At 56.1% G+C, this 18,716-nt stretch overlaps 1 protein-coding gene across 1 annotated transcript in view; it reads right to left on the minus strand.

Annotated features, from left to right (window-relative positions):
* Positions 1-7,328: 7,328 nt before the first annotated feature.
* Positions 7,329-18,716, minus strand: part of HS3ST6 (heparan sulfate-glucosamine 3-sulfotransferase 6) — a 28,977-nt gene continuing 17,589 nt past the window's right edge. The window contains exon 2 of the mRNA XM_082772208.1: positions 7,329-8,072. Coding sequence (XP_082628334.1) covers positions 7,454-8,072 — 619 coding nt within the window. The 3' untranslated portion in view covers positions 7,329-7,453. The remainder of the gene's footprint in view (positions 8,073-18,716) is intronic.

Genomic DNA, 18,716 nt, shown 5'->3' on the forward strand with positions numbered 1-18,716 from the left:
GAAATGGGGCAGAGCCATTAGCTCGAGCAGGGGCCCTGTCAACACCCTGCAGACAGGCAGGGCTGAATGGCACAGCTGCATCACCCCATGGAGGGAACAGCGTGAAAACTGCAGCAGGAAGGGCCCCACAATACATTTTTCCCCTCTGCGACCAGACCAAGATCAGAGCAGAAGCCTTCCAGGGAGGACTCTTAACACATGGCTGCATCTCCACGTGTAAAACCTGCTGTGCTGGCAGATCCGAAGGCAGCGCAGCACCAGGTGCAAGGAGCCTGTACAGGGGGGCTGAGCACCGTCAGCAAAAGCAGATGTGCCCCGCGGTGGGCACGGCTCCACGGCACCAAGCCCAGAGCAGCTGGGCACACAGAGGCACCCTGGCTCTGCACAACATGAGCAGCTGCACCCCAGGAGAGGCTGCAGCTCCGCAAGGCAGCAGGACACAGGGCAGGATGCTGCCAGGTTTGGGGTCTTTGAGGCGATACAAAATCATCCATGCAGCCACAGGTACAGCAGACCAGCAGGTTGTGCCCGCAAACAGTGTTCACACACCCAAACTCACCTTGCTGGAGCTCCTGCTTTTCAGTTGTTAGCTGGCTCTGGTGCAGCTGGGACCTCCCTGCCTGTCCCCAAAGCATCCCTGCAGCTCCAGGGCTGGCTCCTGCACCCACCCCAGAGCCAGACCCAGCTCTCCCAGTCCCCCCAGCACCACAGGCTTTGCACCCCAGGTGCGAGACCACATCCTTCCCTCCCAGCACCCACGCCGTCCCCCTGGCGTGCTCCTCCGCACCAGAGCCCCGAGTCCCCCGGGACACCACAGAAGCTGCCTTAAAGATATTTGTGTGCTCCCCATCCCTCCACCCACACACGGCCTCGTTTTTCAGCCCTGTTTGCTGGGAAGGCGTGGGGGGGGACGCGGCACCCGAGCAGAGCCAACAGGAAGGGAGGCACTCCCGAGGAACACTGCTTCTAAACCACTCCAATATGGCAAGGCAATGGTAACCAGCTGGGAGAACGCTTTAAAGACCCTTAATTAAAGGCTGGCTGTTGCACAAGCCCCTTTTTCCCATCCTCACAGGAGCGTTTCCCAGTTTCCCAGCCTCTCCCCCGCTGCCCTCCATCCCCTGCACTTTCCCGCTGCTGCCTGCCAGCAGCGTGCTGGGGCGCTCAGCCCCTGCAGGCAAGGGAAGTTCGTACCCACAGCACAAGGGGGAAAAAGTGAAATATTCTGTGATTTTTCAGGCATGGATAGAGAGGCAGAAGCTGCAAAGCCAGCATGGATATGCCAACCAGGTGCTGGGACCATCAGCTTCATCATCTTGCTGTGCTCTGCACTGCTCCTCACCCCCCATGGTAAACCAAGGGAAAATGGGGCTGGATGAGGCCCTCCAGCTCCATCACTTGCCTCTAACACCAGAATCCAGCTGCAGCATCACTTGGTGCCATGGCACAAGGCAGCCCTGACAGCTGCAGCTTCCTCACTCCTTCCCCTGCCCTGCTCTGCATCCCCCAGGCAGTGGCACTGCCCGGTCCCACGCGTCCCCCTGTGCCCACACCCGTGGGAAGCGATGGGGGGTACACGACAAAGGGCTGGGGCTCATCTCCCGTGGGACAGAGCTTGCTAGAAAGGCCCCAATTTATTCCTTCTATTGATATAAATTGATGGATTAAGCTAGGCACTGGAGGGCTGTTTCTAATCAACAGCCCCCAAAGCTGTTGAGCTGCCAAGGGAAAGCGCTCAGCCTGCGCGAGGGCGCAGAGCCCAACAGGGCTGCACCGCCTCTGGCCAGGATCTGGCCCTTCACCCACCCTAACCACAGGGGGAAAAAGGGACACCACGAGCCAGGGAGCCCATCCTCTCCCAGGGGGATGATCCCAAGCACCTGGGATGACCGGAGCATTTAAAGATGCCCCGAGATGGAGCTAAACCCGTACAGGAGGAGGCCAAGACTGGCACCGCTCCTGGTTGAGCACACAGGCAAGATTTAAGATCTGAGCAGAGAAGCAGCTTGCACTTTTAAAATAGCTCAAAGACAACATGTTTTACCCCAAGAAAAGCAAATAAGCCTGGTCGAGCTGGTTTCCTCCCAGCAGTGCCACCATTTACACGCCTTCCATGCTCTCTGGAGCTGTGGGGGATGCAGGGGGGGGCTCCAGCCCTCGCTTGCAGCGGGACCCCCAGACACTTGCGGTGGGGACGTGCCAGCAGCGTGCCCTGTCCCAGTTTGAACAGGAACTGATCCCAGCAGGTTGCTCCCAGATAAGTCATTTGGTTAATTATTTCAGTAAGCAACAACTTTCCTAAAAGCACTTAGCTGCCTGCTCGCTCGCTTCCAGAGGGGCTGAACACAAAGGCCGCGTTTGTCTCACCCTAATTCCAATTAACCCAGTGAATAACCTCACCCACGGTCGGGGCACAGGTTGAACCAAAGCAGCCCAGCTCCCTCGGGGCTGGAGGTGAGTGCCATGCTCTCTGTTTGCTTTTACACCCACGATGCTGGCTGCACCTGGCGGTGCCTGTGCCCACATGTGTGATGCAGGCTGCGCTTCACATGGCTTGGAAGCCACCGCAGGGCACGTGGTTGCAATTACAGCGCGCCTCTGCCTCGGCGTGGGCATTCTCTTTTCTGTCGGGGAACATGGCATGAGTTTGTTCCATGTGTTGAGATTAAGTCAGGATGGAAAGCAGAGCAGCAGGCAGGGGAGTTGGCAGGGAAGACGGGGTGCTCTGAGGGGATGCACGGCCCTGTGAGGGCTCCCCTCTGTGCTGGGCAGGCAGATTCAGCCCTCCCTGCTCCACCTTTAATTGTATTTGAGCTCTGGTGGCCCCCAAACCCCATCACTGCCCCCATCACACACTAACAGTGCACCAGCAGCCCTGGGGAGCAGCAGGACTGCCCCACGGGACAGGCACAGCTCCTCTCACAGACCTCAGGCACAAACAAAAGAAATCTCACAGGTACCCAAGCACCCAGAGGTGCTCCTTGCTCGTCACTGTGAGCAGCCACACCACCCATCCCCAGACCCTGCGGGGCACACTGCTCTACACGCAGCACCAAGCACAGCCAGCCTCCTGCCCCCCTTACCAGGGGGATCCTTCCCCGATCCAGGACAGCTCCTCTGCCCCCTGCACAGCTGGGGCAGATCCTGCAGCAAGGAGGGACCCCTCTGCCTCCCACATTTATAGCCCGCAGGTGCACAGGGCCCCAGCAGCACCAGCCCCACCTGGGAACCCAGCCCCATGTGCTGCAGCGGGCAGGGAGAGGGCAGATGGGGGTGTTTTCAGGGAAAAGCGTGGCTTTCCTTGTCAAAGGTTATAAAACGTGTTCCCAGAGCACACCGAGATGAGAAGTGTAATTGCAAATCAGCTCTTCTGGATCTCCAGACCTACACAAAGGCTGGAAAGTTTTAATTATTTCCTTGTGGAGCCTTTTTTTTTTTTTTTTTTTTTTTTTTTCCATCTTCTGTCCTCCTAAATTTGGAATAAAAGAAGAAGAAAAATGCATAAATAAAAATTTTGGAAAGCTCTTGCAACCCTGCTCTTCCTGGCGCATGCAGCAGCCGGGACAGATGGGGAGGCCCAGGGCACAGGAACAGCAACACTTTGGAGAGTTACTTTTAAAAACAAAAATTGGGTTAGAAATGGGAACTGCTTAACCGAGACTGGGAACAAAACTTCTTTTCACGCCTGGCAGCCAAGGATTCTTGTATGGATTTCCATCCCCCTCTTGCTCTGGCACTTCCCCCATTTAAGATCCACTGGGAGCTGGTACCCAAAAGGCATTTCTGCAGCTCTGGCAGTGCAGGAACTTTGCATCCTCCCCGGATTGAGCAGACACAGACCCATAGCTCAGAAGTGCCTTCCCCAAGCAAGACCCAGCGGTGTGCTGGGGAGCGATAGCTGCCAGTGCACTCCTGGGGACTCAAGCACAGACTTCCAACACCTGCCATCCTGTGGGAAAAACATCATCTTCCAAACTTCTGGATTTTTAGCAATCTGAGATAGACATAAAGAAGGAAAAAAGTCATAAACACATCCACAAGGGGCTGTTTTCCCTCCCCAGTCCACCCCAGAGCCATGCAAGGAGACATGAACACAGCTCTGCGTATAACTTTATTCCATCCCAGCCTGGCAGTGGCAGCAGCTTCTCCGCTACCTCCAGCCCACATCCACGGGCTGATCCTGCTGTGTACAGAAGGCACTGTGATGGGGCGGCCCAGCTCACATTTCCTTAAGAGCCCACCTGAGATCTGCTGCATGAACTCCACCAAGGCAGCCAAAATAAAGAGGCAGACTTTCCCTTCCTCGGCTCTTGGTGCACACGAGGTGTTGTGCCTCCACCAAGGCGGGAGCTGACACTTTCAGAAAATCAGCTGCTGACTTTTCCTACATCTCCTTTTTTAATTAGGTCAGCGATGCCAAAGGCTGTTTCTCCTCTGGATGGACGTGGGACACGCTGCACCAGCACATGGTGGGCTCCCCGTCCTGCTGATGGTCAGCACCCACCTGGCCCTGGGGAAGAAGACAGCACAGGGCCACCACGACTCTGATAACAGCTCCGACTCGCCCATCTCATCTTGGCTTTCACCACTGATCATCACCTGTCCTCACAGGCTGGAGTTCCCCAGCTTAGGGCTAAGGCCATGCACACGCGGAGGCCACCAGTGAACCACCAGTGCAGCATGAGGGATGCTTCAGGCTGGTCCTGCCGGACACATTGCCCCAGCACCACCATGGGACACCACTGCCATGGACAGCACCGATTTCCTGAGCTGATGCCATCCTACAGCATGGCACGGTGGAGAAGTGCCTGGTGACCACAGGGGATTTCAGGCAATCGCTGCTGTCAGAGCGAGACCCGGGCACCTTCCCCCTGCCTGTCCAAGGCCACTTTTATTGTCTTGATGTAATGAAGTGCGGGCTTCACCTGGACGGACCCACAAGTGGCTCCTCTTGGAGGCAATGAATACAAATACTTGACCTCATGAGCCGTGGGGCAGCAATTAGTTTAAGCAGGGGGTTTGTGTAACACTTCAAAAGTCTTAATCCGTGCGGTCAGCCCTGGCACGGTATTTGCCAGAACCTATTGAGTAGTCTTAATGAGTCTGCAAAGCAAGCTTTCAATACATTTTGGGTCGCTTCAGATGCTTTAAATGGCATAGTCTATATGGTATTGTGTGGCTTTAGAAAGGCACGGGCTTTAAAAAAGTATGGCTCCCTTTCACAGGGCAGACAGAAACCATCTTTAGAGCCGGGACCCTTAGCGTTTTGCATATCAATACGGCTCGGGCTGAATGCAGTCACTCAGCTGGGAAATAGGATCACTATCAGCGTTTCCAGGCTTTCACAGGCACTTGGGAAACTTTAAAGCCCTTCGCGGAGAATAATTTGGTCGAATATCGTGGCTGGAAACAAAACCTCGGGCGGCAGAGCGCGGTCCCTCGCGCCGAGCTCGCGGGACGTTACGGCAGGAGCCGCGTCCGGCCTTCATCTCCTCTTTCTAGTTCTTCAAAACTTCCCTGATTCCTGCCTCAAAAGCCCAAGGGCTCGTGCACCACAGCCCCAGCATTTTCAGCTGCTGTGGAGCTGCTCATGGGTGTTCAAAGGGATGGAAACACGGACAGCCAGTGGAACGGGCAACCGTACGCGTCTAATTCCCACATCACATTAATCCCACTTGTGTCACCTGTCCCGTGTGTGTCGCTTGACCTGGCATCCACCAGACAAGCCCAGGGGCTGAAAGGGGCAAACGTGCTGACCACACATTGGCATGGAAAGTACGTGCCAGTTCCAGGGGGCATGAAGGGTGCCCCAGCAGCCAGGACATGGGAATGGGGAGAGCTGCGTGGGGCAAGGCACAATGTCCCAGTGTAAAACAGCAAGAGAAGGCTCCCATGCCTGCTGTGAACCCCAGGACAAGCCGTACCCTCCGCATCCATCACCCCCATGCAGTGATAGAGGTGCTGAGCGGTGCGGGAGGGAAGGGGACATGGTGGGACGGTCAGCATGGGGATGTGGCACCAAGGGGAAACCACAGCCAAAGCCTATTTGCAAACAATGCGGGGCCCGAGGGCCCTTGAAAACACGTAATTAGCTCATTAAAGAATCAAATACAAGTCACTAATAAGATATTAAAGGTTAATTAAATGTTTTCCCCATATTTAATTAAGGGAAATGTGTTAATTCAGACTAAACTAATTTCTGCAGCCTCCCGTGATAGCTCTCTGTGGCTGCAGATCTGAAAATCTATTGAGATAATTGAACCCAAAGGTCAGAGTTTGGGGCTTTTGTTTGCTCTGCTTGGGTGAATTTGGAGAAGCAGGGATTTATATTTTATGGGGGAGAAATGCCCTACTTCATCAGCTGGGATACTCGAAGAGCACGGGAAGGTATGTGATATACAGCTCCCTGTCCCCAGCCCAAAATCTGGCACTTACTCCAAACCACCTCTGTTAATTGTTGTCCTTAACTAGGAAATTCCTTCAGATGATTCTCAGCCTGCAGAAAACACCCTGTGCTTTGGGTTTGCTGCTTGGCCAGCCTCAGCCCCACAGCAGCCGGTGGCTGGCCCCAGCACGGACGATTGCCTGAATGCAGCCCCCCTGGGCTGGGAAGGGGCTGAGGGCACAGCCGAGCACCCACCGTGCCCCAGCACCAGCACCCCTTTTTTTCCCCTTTTTTATTTTATTTTTTGCACATAGGCTTGTTTCAGCAGAGGGGAGCTGCACCCAGGGCTTTTCCAGTCTTGGCCAACACCATCAAACTATCTCGCCACGTCCAGGAACAGCACGGCTCCATACTTAGCATTTTGGTTTTAACACTTCCAGCAACAGAATGTGGAAACGGGGGGAAATCGGTGCAGGGAGGAGCAAGCTCATTGCAATCACCTTCACAGCCCTTCTCCCGTAAATCTCACCTTGAGATATGAAAATCAGAAAATAACCCGATGGGATGCACAGAGGCTGACCTTGTGGCCACCAAGGAGGGAAAAAGGAGCTGCCATCAAATGTCACAAACACGACCTATAATTTATCGTCTAAGGCTTGACACTGCTCACAGTAAAATCAGTGAGTAACCCTCTGAAGGCAGCAGAGGGGCTCACACGTTATTAAATAGAAGTTATTTTTGCCACCTCCCTTGCTGGAATGGGCACAGGCAGAAGCCCCAGGGCAGGAGCAGCCCAGACCTGGCTGCATGCCCCAGGGCTGGTTGGTGCCCGGTGCTCGTACACCCATTCACCCACACCCTCCCTCTCGCCCCCAGCACGGCCACAGTTAACATAGATTAGCAAGATTTATATGGAAGAATATTTAATCTGCTCAGGGGGAGAGGGGTCATCTGTGTTTTTATTTCTTAAATATTTCTCTCTACTCCGGAAGGGTCCGTTTCTGGCCAGAAAAGGTCCGATATAAATTAGAACGAAGGGAGGAGGCTGCTGGTGGCCCCGCGCACGGCTCAGTCCCACCCGAAGTCCTGCCCCGTCATCTGGTAAAACTTCATGTTGAAAGGTCTGTAAAACTCCTGCAGGCGCTGCACCACCTGCCCGTCGATTTTGGGGTGCGGCCGCCCCTTGGACTTCCCCAGGCAGCGGGGCTTGCTGCTGCCCTCCGGCTTCTTCAGGCAGGGAAAGCCCTTGGTCTCGTTGAAATAGAAGTGCTTGTCCGTCACCACCCTCTCGAGACCCAGAAAGTCCTGGACGCGGCCCATCTCCCCCGCCGGGTCGCTGACGAGCCGCTCCCCGCTGACGAAGAGGAATTTGGAGAGGGGGAAGTACCGCAGCCAGTTGTCCAGGTGCTTGGCGTAGATCCCGATCCTCACCGCGCTCCAGCTCGTGTCGATCAGCCCCGTGCTGACGTTTTTGAAGGCCAGGGCCTGGAAGCTGGGGATGGTGGGGTTTTTGGAGAGCGTCTGCGTGTAGTCCGAGATGGCGCGGGTGACGGGGTTGCGCACCACCACGATCAGCTTGGTGTCCCGCGACATGTTGTAGATGCGCCGCGGAGCCTCCTTGGTGACGAAGTAGCTGGGGGTCTTCTCCATCGTGATCTGCCCCTCCAGCGTCCGTGGCATCAGGCTCCTGGGGAGAGAAAGGGGCACAGTCAGGGCTGGTGGTTGTGACCCTGCCTCGTCACGCCCTGTCAGTCACCTCCTCATCCTCAGACCCCTTCCTCAGAGCCCCGCTGCCCATCTCGCCCCTCTCAGTCCCCCCAGGCCTGTCCCCAGGAAGGGGTTCCCCATCGCTGCCCCACTCGCACCCCACTGCCTGTCCTAGCTCAAAACCAGGGAGGAACAACGGCTCAGCAGGACGCTGCAGGAGAGGTTCCTTAGAGCACCTCGTGCAGAGAATATGACTGAAAGCAACCCAGCTGCCGGGGTAAAAACCCCTGAGAGCCCTGCGGGGTCGAGGTGCCGGTGTGATGCACGGTGTGGAACCCTCCTGCACAGCACCCTGGCACTAAGGGAGGATCTGCCCCAACCCAGGACCATGCAGAAGCCCCTGTGCTGTGCCCGTTCTTGCACGGGAACACTTTTTGTCCTGGCCATCCAAAGGAGCACATCGACTGCAGATGCTCACACTCTCCATAGAGTTGCAAAGAGGAGAGGTAAATCTTGACAAATCTTGCAAAGAGGAGGAGAGGTAAATCTTGACATAGGTGTGGGCACCCATTTGGGTGGGCAAAGGGACAAGGGGGTAACCTGGGGGTCTGGCACAGCCCTGGCAGCAGGGACGAGCACCCTGGGGGCTAAGCTCAGCCACTTCAAACCCAAACCAATCGGGATGCAGAAGCCCACCAAGGCTCCCCCCTCCTCCAGACATCAAGCAGTTAAGGCCAGAAAAAGATTGTTTCTTTTTTAAAAAAAAGAGGCGGAAAACCTCTCAGGGCCCAGGCATTGTGTTGTGTAAAATTCACCGCCCTGACTGTTCCCTTGTGCACTTTAATGAGGCATTAATTGCTGGAGAAATTACCCAGGCATATCATAGGCATGTCACCCCATGGGCTGAGGGCTCCTTGGGGGGGGCTGCACGGGGTGCCCCCCCTGCAGCAGCACAGCACCTGCCCTGAGCTCCCCATGTCCCTCTTCTTCTCAGGGGTGGACACGTCCCCTCTGGGCAGCCGGTGAAGAAGGGGCTTGGTTTGTGCAGGACTGAGCCCACAGCTGGGTCACCTTGGACACGGCGCGCAGGAGGTGCTGAGCGGGTGCCCCCTCAACTGCCCAGCCCCAAATGCCAACCATGGCCAGGGATAAAACACCCCACGGGCGATCCCCCCACGTGCTGCTGGAGCTGGCAGCGCTCTGGGGACACCGATGGCTCTGCCTGGACCCAGTGACACTGCTGGGCTGTGCCTGGTCCCCAGGCGGGGACACACGCAGCAGCCTGGGCCACGCTGTCGGCACGCCAGGGCTCTGCCCAGCAGCACGTGTTCCTTATGTAATGGGAAAAGGCTTGAGGTTTGGGGAGGTTTGTTTTTGTTTTTTTTTCCCCTGGACGCAGGAAAGAACACTTTATTAAAAGCATTTGCGAGCAACGCTGGGCTCCGCACAACTCCCTCCCCTGAAAGAGAGGCAAAGCCACTTGCGGCTTTATTTTGGTGGCTTTTTTTTGGACGGTGACAGCGCTCAGAGCCACCTCTCGTCCCCAGCCTCACCGGCCATCAGCAGTGACGGGGCAGCCTGCACAGCTGGCTGGAGAAGCTCCTGCCCAGCAGCCTGTCACTTTCCCCTGTACCTGTAACCCCAAACACATCCCAAACCCAAACCCACAATGGCTGGGGGATGATGGACACAGACACCTCCAGCCCGGCTCCTGGCTGGCCACGTCCCCTGCGTGTCCCCGAGCTGCCTGTGCTTGCCTGGGACGCTGCTGGTGTTTCTGTTTCTGGAGAGCGACTTCCCACGTGCTGCTCAAGCTCTCAGCACACATGGGCTTAAGACCTAAATCCGTCACTGTCCCCGCTGTGCAACAAAATGCTCGTTATGCAACATTTGGGACGACGCCCTCTGAGATGCCACAGAGCCAACGTTACACCGAAATACGGCTTTCTTCAGGCTGTGCTCCACAAACTTTGACCCGAGCTCAAGTTCTGCACTGCTTTCGTTAGAGGCAGAGCTTTGAACCTGCTGCAGCTGCCACTGCTGAGCTCCCCGAGCCATCAGCGGGGATGCCCTGAGCCATCTGCACCCACCCTGGCATCCACAACCCTAAAAATTGGTCATTTCTTACAGCACGTGAAGAGCAAATTGAAAGAAAAGAAGAAAGGAGGAGACCCAGACTGCTAGTCCAATGGGAATTACCTCCAGGTACAGTGCAGCACGCCTGGGTGGCCACAGAAAAAGTTCACGGAAGGCAAGGTTTTGAGAAAAGAATCACTAAAACATTTTAAAGTTACCAGGTTTTCTATGCCAACACATGCCGCTCCATCTGTGCTGCCAGGGGTTATTTCTAGGAAAAAATAAAATAAAAATATATCCCTGCCCAGAGCTCTCTCTGCCTGGGCTCCACCTGACCCTCACCCCGCTGTGATGATCGTGAGGAATGGTGCCGGCCTGGACACCCCAAGAGCAGCCTTTCCAGCAGTATTTTCCAAAAGCTGCTTTATGCCCTCTCCTTCCCCGCAGGAGGGCAGCCAGGGCTGACAAGCGGGGTGACACGTGCCTGACGCCACCGGTGCCTTCCCCGCATGCATCCTGCCCACCAGGGGCTTGTCAGCATGCAGGAGCAACCCAGCTTTAATTAAAGCCAACCACACCCTCCTTAGGCTTAAGGAAAATTTAATTAAAGTAGAATTTTTAATAAAAGCCCACACTAAGGCAGGGATTCCCAACTCTACATGGCTGGAGCAGCAGTGAGGGCTGTGCGAGGGATGCGGGGACTGTCCCCACTGGGGACAGCGACGCCCTACGCAGACCCCCAGGAGCAGCACTACGAGCAAAGCCCCTGCACGACAGTGCTACCAAGGACCCTTTACAGAGCCCCAGCACCTCTCTGGTTTTGTTGCTGCCCAAGCACATCAGGAACAAGAACTGTGCAACACGCATCTTCTGCACAGCTCCGTCACACAGATTCCTGGCTACCTACGAGATAATTACACTCTTTCACGTTTTCATTAACTCCCTAAGAATTGCCCCAGTTAATTATTGATAAGCTCTGCCTGCCTCCAGATCTGGCAAAAACCAGCAAATGAAGGGCAGGGCTCCTGTTGTGCTCCACTTTAGCAAAAGCGCTGGAAACTTTAAACTTGGATCTAATTTTTGTTGACCTTGAGCTCCTTGGGCACGCCGAGCATTGCCCAAGGGAACGTGGCACCATGACGGGGGAGCACCTGGCAGCCTTTGATGGAAGTTGGATTTCAGGAGAGACCACACGCCCCGGAGGAGGGATAAAAGTTCTGCTTCTCTATTAAGCTGATAAATTTCAATTTTTGATAAATATCGAGGTGACTGGCACTTGAAAGGCATCGGAAATAAGATTTCCTACGTGGAGATGTACAAAATGTGGAGATGTACAAAATGTGCCGCAGGGTGCTGGCACACGGGGCTGTTGGTCACTTGGGGACTCGTGTCTGGAGCATTCCCTCGTGGCTGAGGCACGCTGCTGAACCTCCCTGGGACAGCAGAACTCTCATAGCCAGGGGGAAACTGCGGGTTAAGGCTGTGCTCCTGGGGGCCCTCGCTTAGATGAATGACCTCCTCTCTTGAGGTAGCGAGGTGCAGGAGGTCCCAGCCCTGATAACAACGCAGAAACCTGCAGGAAATACAGATTAACAGCCGTAGCAGGCAGGTAATCGGAGCAGACTTCAAAACCTTGGGCCGATATAACTTCCCAGGGTTAATCAGTTGAGGATTCCTCAGCTCTGGGATGGTTTTGCTGGAGACGGAGGAGAACTCATCCCAGGAACGGGCTGAGTGTAAAGTAATGGATGCGCCTGCCTGGGGCGAGCTCGCTGATAAGGAAGGCTCCAGCCCGACAGCCTCCCACAGGTGATGCCAGGCAGCATCTTTAGCAGGGCCCAGCCTGTGCCAGGAGTGAACAATGGCCCCGAAACCCAGAAAAACCATGGACAGGGGTGATGGGGGCTGTTGGACCAGGGCATGCAGGTCCTGCATCATCACCCACCCCGTGGAAGGCAAAAGGGGGAACAAAACCTCCCCATTATTATTAAAAAATGAGCGCTGACCAAATAAAAAGAAAGAAAAAAAGCCACCGACAAAAGCAAGTGAAAGGCGAGGGGATTTCTGCCGGGGTGGACATGGTTGAGAGCTTTCTGCAGTGCCACAGACAGCGACTCTTTCAGGGCGCTCAGCCAGGAAGGCGAGGGGTGATGCTGAGGACAAAACCGGCAGGATGGGCGCAGATTAGGGTCACCCTCCCTGGCCCGGCTGGTGCGGGCAGGGGGCACAGAGCCATAGGGACACGGGGGACACGGCACCCCCCGAGCAGCGGGGTGACAGCCTGCCCCATGGGCTCAATGGGGCCGGCACCTTTTTGTGTAAATGTAAAACAGTTTGGAACCAGAGAGGGGCGAGGGCCGGGACAGATTTATCCAGATTTATCCTCTGCCCGCAGACACCCCTACCACCCGGATCTGCATATGAATCGCCCCAAGGCTTATCTCACCCGGCGGGGACAAGGCGGCCTTTGTGGTGGCAGCAGCAGCGGCTATGAAGTTGTTAAACTGGAACCAGTTAGCGATACTCTCAGATACTGGGCTGCTCCGTAAGGCAGCCAGGATAGCGGCACCTCTGCTGGAGAACGGGGTGAGAAGACATTAAGGGCTGGGACATCACAGGGACAGACCCAGCCACATGTCCCCAGGCATGGAGCTGCAGCAGGACTGTGGCTGCCAGGGATGGATGGGGGCAGCCACCCCGGACCCCCCCCCGTCCCCAAAGCAGCGCCTGTCCCTGCCCTGGTCCCCTCCACCACCTCCTCCCGGAGCATCTGTTGAACCTCCGCACCCCGACAAGCCGCCCGGGAGCAAATTAGGGCCGCGGCCACGTTTGCTCCTCATTACTGTGCTCTTCCCCTCGCCTTCCCCGTCGCCCCCTCGGAGGGGCCAGCGGGGCCGTCATCGCCCCCACCGGCGGGCAGAGCCCCGCGGCGCTTTCCCTCCCCGCCTGCCTCCATTATTTTTGATTCTTTCGCCGATTCAAAAATGTGCAAATGAGGCCCCAGCTTCCCAATCGGGCCTGGCCATGAGCTAATTGGCTTTAAGCAGGGAAACCTGAATATGCTAATGGAGGCAGTAACGAGCCCGGGATGCGCCTGGAAGGGGAGCCAAGCCCTCGGCTCACTGATCGGCTGACTCGAGACACGTCAATTAACAACAGGGAAGATAATTTATTAATGCTCCTTTGCTCCCCCCCCCCGCCCTCTGCACCTAATTACAGATTGATACAAGAAACAACCCGGAGGTTTGGGTTGTTGAGCCCCCAGCTCCTGCAGAGGCCCAGGACCAGGCTGAAGGTGCTGAGCGGGTGCAGAGGATCCACGGCTCCTCCAGCCTCAGCAATGGGTCCCTGCCTGGAGCCACCCAGGCCGGGCAGCAGAAGGGGCTCAGGAAAGGGCCGGGAGCTGGGGAATGTTGTGTTTGGCTTCCCGACCTATTTAGCATCATGTTCTTGGGGATGTGGAGTGATGGAAAGGGGAGAAGCCTGAGCCAGCATTAGCATTTCTAATCAAGTGGCTGCTTTTACGAGTCACCCGACACCCGGTTATTAGCCCCCGATAAGAAGCAGGGCCGTTTCAGAAGCCATTCAAAAGAATAAATCACGTCTTTTTTGCAGGCTACAAAACCATCCAGCCCTCCGCACACCCCAAGTCTCAAATCCTGGCCATAAGAAGAGGAAAAGGACGTTTCCCCCACAACACCATGGGGCAGCTACAGCCCCCTGGCACGCACGCCTACTCCCCTCCACCACACTTCATCTGCGCTGGGCCCACGCTCATGTTTATGGCTGGGGAGGGCAATTATGGGCAGCTCGAGGCCCTGAAGGTTTCTGAGTGATTACGGTGTTCTCTTTCCATGGTTATTCCAGCAGGGTCATTAAGGCCAAAAGGGCTACTGGTGAATACACTCAACGCATACCATTATGGAGAGCAGAAAACAGACAATGCGAGCGCAGCTCCGGCCCCAGAGCGGCAGCACTGGATGAAGCTGCTCAGCACAGGGTGGGCAAGGGGTGCTGCATGGGGTGCCCCAAGATTATTGCTCCTACTTGCAAACCTGTCTGCTTGCACACACAGTGCTCCTGCACGTACTCATGCACCAGACAAGCACCAAGAGCTGGCTGGACGGGGACAAGGAGCCAGCAGTGCCACCCCGGGCAAGCTCCACAGCAGCACGGGGATGCTTGCAGCCCGCAGGTGCCACGACTGGAGAGAGACCAGGAGGAAAAAGCTCCTCCGTTCCCTGCTGCACTTCACGTGCTGTGAGCAAAGGCGCCTATTGAACACCCAGAGAGCCAAAGCAGCTGAACCCCCTTTTACAGTTACAACGGGTGAAAAACAGAATAGCAACAGGAATCCCCTCAAAAAAAAAACACCTCCAGAAAGAGCAAGCAGGCAGGTCACCTGCACGGGGACCGGGGATGCTGCGGGCTCCCTCCGGAGCGAAGTGCGGCCGAACGCCACAATTAGAGCCCCCCCAGGGGCTGGCTCCCCACGCCCCTTTGATTCCCAGCCCTGGGGGCGCAGGGACGGCCAGTGGCAGGTGTCTTGCCTGTGACCCGGGTCAGCCGAGGGCTCTGATCTCCAAATGACCCTGCCCGGCAGTGAATATGTGTACCCGCGCTCAAACAGCTTGCAGATGAAGGAGCAGCAGACTGGAGATGATTTATTCAGGAATTAAAGGTTCAGTACCCCTTTTAAAGGCCGAGCCTCGCCACTGTCAGCCTTCATTGCACACAATTAAAGGGGTTAGCTGCCTGGGCCCGCCACGGCCCTCCTCCCTTGCAGGGGAATGAAATAAAACAAAAACAACCCCTCCACACGCCCCCACCGCCCCGCAGCCCCATCCCTGCAGCGTACGGTTTGGGGCATGACAGGGGGATTTGCAAACTCGGCCCACGAATGGTGCTGAGCTCAGGCACGGGATGATGCTCTCTCTCTGCCTTCTGCAAGGACGGGGAGGTGCAGACCCTCAGGAACGGGTTTTCTCCCCTCTCGCAGATTTATTTCCTTCCCTTCAGAGTTCGGCGAGCTGCCCCAGTGTAACTGAGGGAGGGGAAACATCGCTCACGGGCGCAAACAGCAGGAACTCAATGAAAAGCTTCCTTCCCTTTATAGCAGAAAAGGAAGAAATCCGCTGCCTGCAGCGGCTGCTGGTAATCTCTTTCCAAGGCAGTAAATTTTCCTGCAGCTACCCCAGCAAGTAATCCAGCAGATTATTACACCTTTCAGTGAAATCAGCCGTTTAAATACGCTCTCCCCTGGCCGTGCATCTTATGTTTTACGGCCGGCTGAAGATGCCCGACGGGCAGTCTGAGAGCAGCCAAACAAAAATTATGCTCTGCTGCAAACAGAGCGGAGGCACCGGTGACAAATTTTATACCTCCGGTAACCGGGTCCTTGGGCGCTCCAATAAATAAGGAAAATTTCCTCTTAAAACTTGGCGGGGCTGCCAGGCTTGGGGCCGTGCATCACCACTGTGAGACACCCAGGGGAGAGCAGGAGGGCAGCACAAAGTGCTGGGGGGGGCACGCGCCCCAGGTGGGCAAAACACAGCCAGAGTTTACAAAATCTTTGCTTACAATTACAAATAAAAAAAAAAAAAAAACCACATATATTGGTTTTGACTGAAGTATACTCTTGCAGCAACGGGCTGATCCTTCCTGGTTTCAGGAAGGAAATAAAAAGGCCATAAGATCTCAATTTTTCAGCTTTAAAGTTGCACGGCTTGTGTCTCCTGTCTGAACCCTGCTTGCGCCCTGGACAAGGCCAGCAGCTCCTGCAGAAACGGGAATTCCCCAGCGTCCTGATGCCAAAGCAGGTGAAAGGAAAGCAGACGTGCACCAAGAGCCAGCCCTGGGCATGCAGTGAAAAAGCAGAGGGGAGCGCATCCCTCCCACGGCACCGCTGATGGGTTAACCTTTCCCACAGCATCAGCGGCCCTGGGGAGGAAAAAGAAAAATCCCTATAATTTTGCAGTTCTGCCTGCGGGACCTTGGGGCACTGCACGCCCACGAGCCTCACTGAGCAGCTGCAATACAGGGACAAAAAAGGGGCAAAATCCTCCAACGTGCTGAGTGTGCCCGTCCTGCAGCAGCGCAGGGTGCATCCATGGCCCCGGCATCGCCGCAGGTGCGGGACCAGCGGGAGCGCAGGCGAGAGGGAGGAAGAAAGGAGGAATTCACACGTGTCTGCCAGAGCGAGACCTTCCTGCCGGCCGCTGCACCGACAGATGCTTTGATTTGATCAGCAGATGCTGACGAGGCACCAAGACAAGTCCCCAGAGCCATGAATAATTTTGCTGCCTTCGTGTTTATTTGATCTCAGCGTGGGGCTGCCCGGCGCTGCCGCCCCATCCGGCGCTCTGCGCCCCGCGGCCCTGCTGGGGCTGGGAAGGGTGCTGGGTGCTCTTCCCCCGTGCACCTGCACCTCCTGCAGAGCTGGGAGGGCACGGGGAGCATGGCATGAACATGACCGAGCCCAGCTTTTTTAATTTTATTTTTCATTTCTCCTTTTAAATGGATAAAAATGGGAACTCTGGACCTGAGCAGAGAGTGGAGGCTCTGCACCAGGGCCACCAGGTTCTGTTGCAGTCACCGAGTCAATGCTCGGTAGAGCACAATGAATGCATTTCTGAGTAGCTAAGTGGCCACAGCCCCCCGTGGTATGGCACAGATCCACCCACCCGAGGTGGCCTCCGGACCACAGCACCCAGGGAAGCAATGGCCAGGGCTGAGCAGCGGCACAGGACCACAGCCAGGCCCAGGTAGCACGAGGAAAATGCTGTGGGCAGAAGGGATGGGGAAAAACCCTCACTGAGGTCTTCCCAGGATGCTATCAGTTCCTCCCTGGGTGGCTTTGGGACAGCCTGGGGCCACCTGCAGCACATGCAGCCCTCGCTGTGACACTGCCGAGCATCGGATGGGGACAGGGGACGTGGGGGGACAGCATCTCCTGCCACGGGCAGCCCCCTTCCTGCAGGGCCCTGCACCTCATCGCCAGCCACTGCAGGTGGGGAGCACACCCTGGGGCCACCCAGGAATGTGAGCATTGGCAGGGAAAATAAGGATAAAATAAACGTGCAGGTGGCTGCAGGCACAGCCCCGCACACGGGACACAGCCGCAGTGTCCCCGGTCCCCGTGCAGAGCACGGCACAGTCAGGCGTTCTCCTCAGGATGAAACCACCCCGTGAAACATGAGCAGGCTCCAGAGACGGGTTGGCTAATCTGGTGTGGAAAAGCTGTCAGATTTGGCCGAGGGACAGAGCCAGCTTTATTTATTTTATAACGCAGCGGGTGGTGTGGGGAAGGCTGCTTGGAAGCTTCGTTCAGGGTTAAAAAAAAGACAAACAAAAAAAACACAACAAGACCTGCCTCTTCAGCAGGTTCCCTCCTCATGCCAAAGGGAGGCCAGGCCAGCCTGCAGCTGGGAACCACTGCGTGCACAAAAAAACAGGGGGAGACAACCCGGGTGGGTGCCCAGAGGCACGTGGCCAGGGAGCACAGCAGTGACGGGTCCATCTCGCTCCTTGCCCAGCCACGGGCAGCATCCACGGGGTCTCAGAACACATCTGAACTGGTCCAGGGCCTCTCCTAGGCTTGGAAGCCCATGGCACGATCTTACAGGCCCTGTGTTAAACCTGCACAGCCTGATCGAGGACCCCGGGTCCTACTCCAGCAGGTAAACCATAAGCAGTAAAAGCTGCTCACACTGTCTATATTTCAAACCGAGCAAATTCAATTGCTTTAACTAATGCGATTTTAAGACAATTACACTGCCCACAGCACCTTCAGCATCCCGTCTAGAACTGCAGCACTGGGATGTGATGAGTTAGAAGTCAAAGATGCTACCAGTGAGGGTTTTGCACGTGGCAGCTCCGCCGGTTCCCCTTCACGGAGACTTCTGCAGAAATGCTTTCCCAGCTTGGCTTCCCCCTGCTGAACAAGCGCTGGTCCTGTTTGAAGCTGCAGGTTCAAGCTAACCACGAGTCGCTCTGAAATGCATCCAGAACTGTCTCGTTTCTACCTACGAAAACATAAATCAGCCCTCGCTCCTGGACCGCAGCCAGGCCTGAGGTCTGCGGCGAAGCCTTTGGGATCCATCGGGAAAGTTTCCCGCTATGGTTTTAAGCTCTTTTGGCCAGATCCACAAAGGTATTTGGGAACCTAAAGCTCATTGAGATTGCCAGTACCTGAGCACCCAAATCCCCCCAGGAACGGGATCTCCTGCAGGCAGCCGCCTTCGCCTTCCTGTGGACAATGCTGAGAGTTGTGCTGGTTTCTGAACAAGAAGCTGAGCTTTGCCCTGTGCTTCCACATCCCCCAGCCCTCTGCATCCTCAGCTTGCTGGCGAGCATCACACACAAGGGACCACATGCCCCAAACCCATCTGCCACAGACCCCCATCCCCGGCGGCGACGGGCAGCAGGACGGGGCAGGAAGCCAGGACACCAACAGCCGGGCGCTGCCGCCAGCAGCTTCCACAGCCCAAACCAGAGCCCGAGCTCTAGGACTGGGCCCCAGGGAGGAAGGGCACCATATTGGAGCAAT

This window comes from Aythya marila (assembly GCF_965140915.1).
Source record: "Aythya marila genome assembly, chromosome: 15".
NCBI classification, from domain to species: Eukaryota; Metazoa; Chordata; class Aves; order Anseriformes; family Anatidae; genus Aythya; species Aythya marila.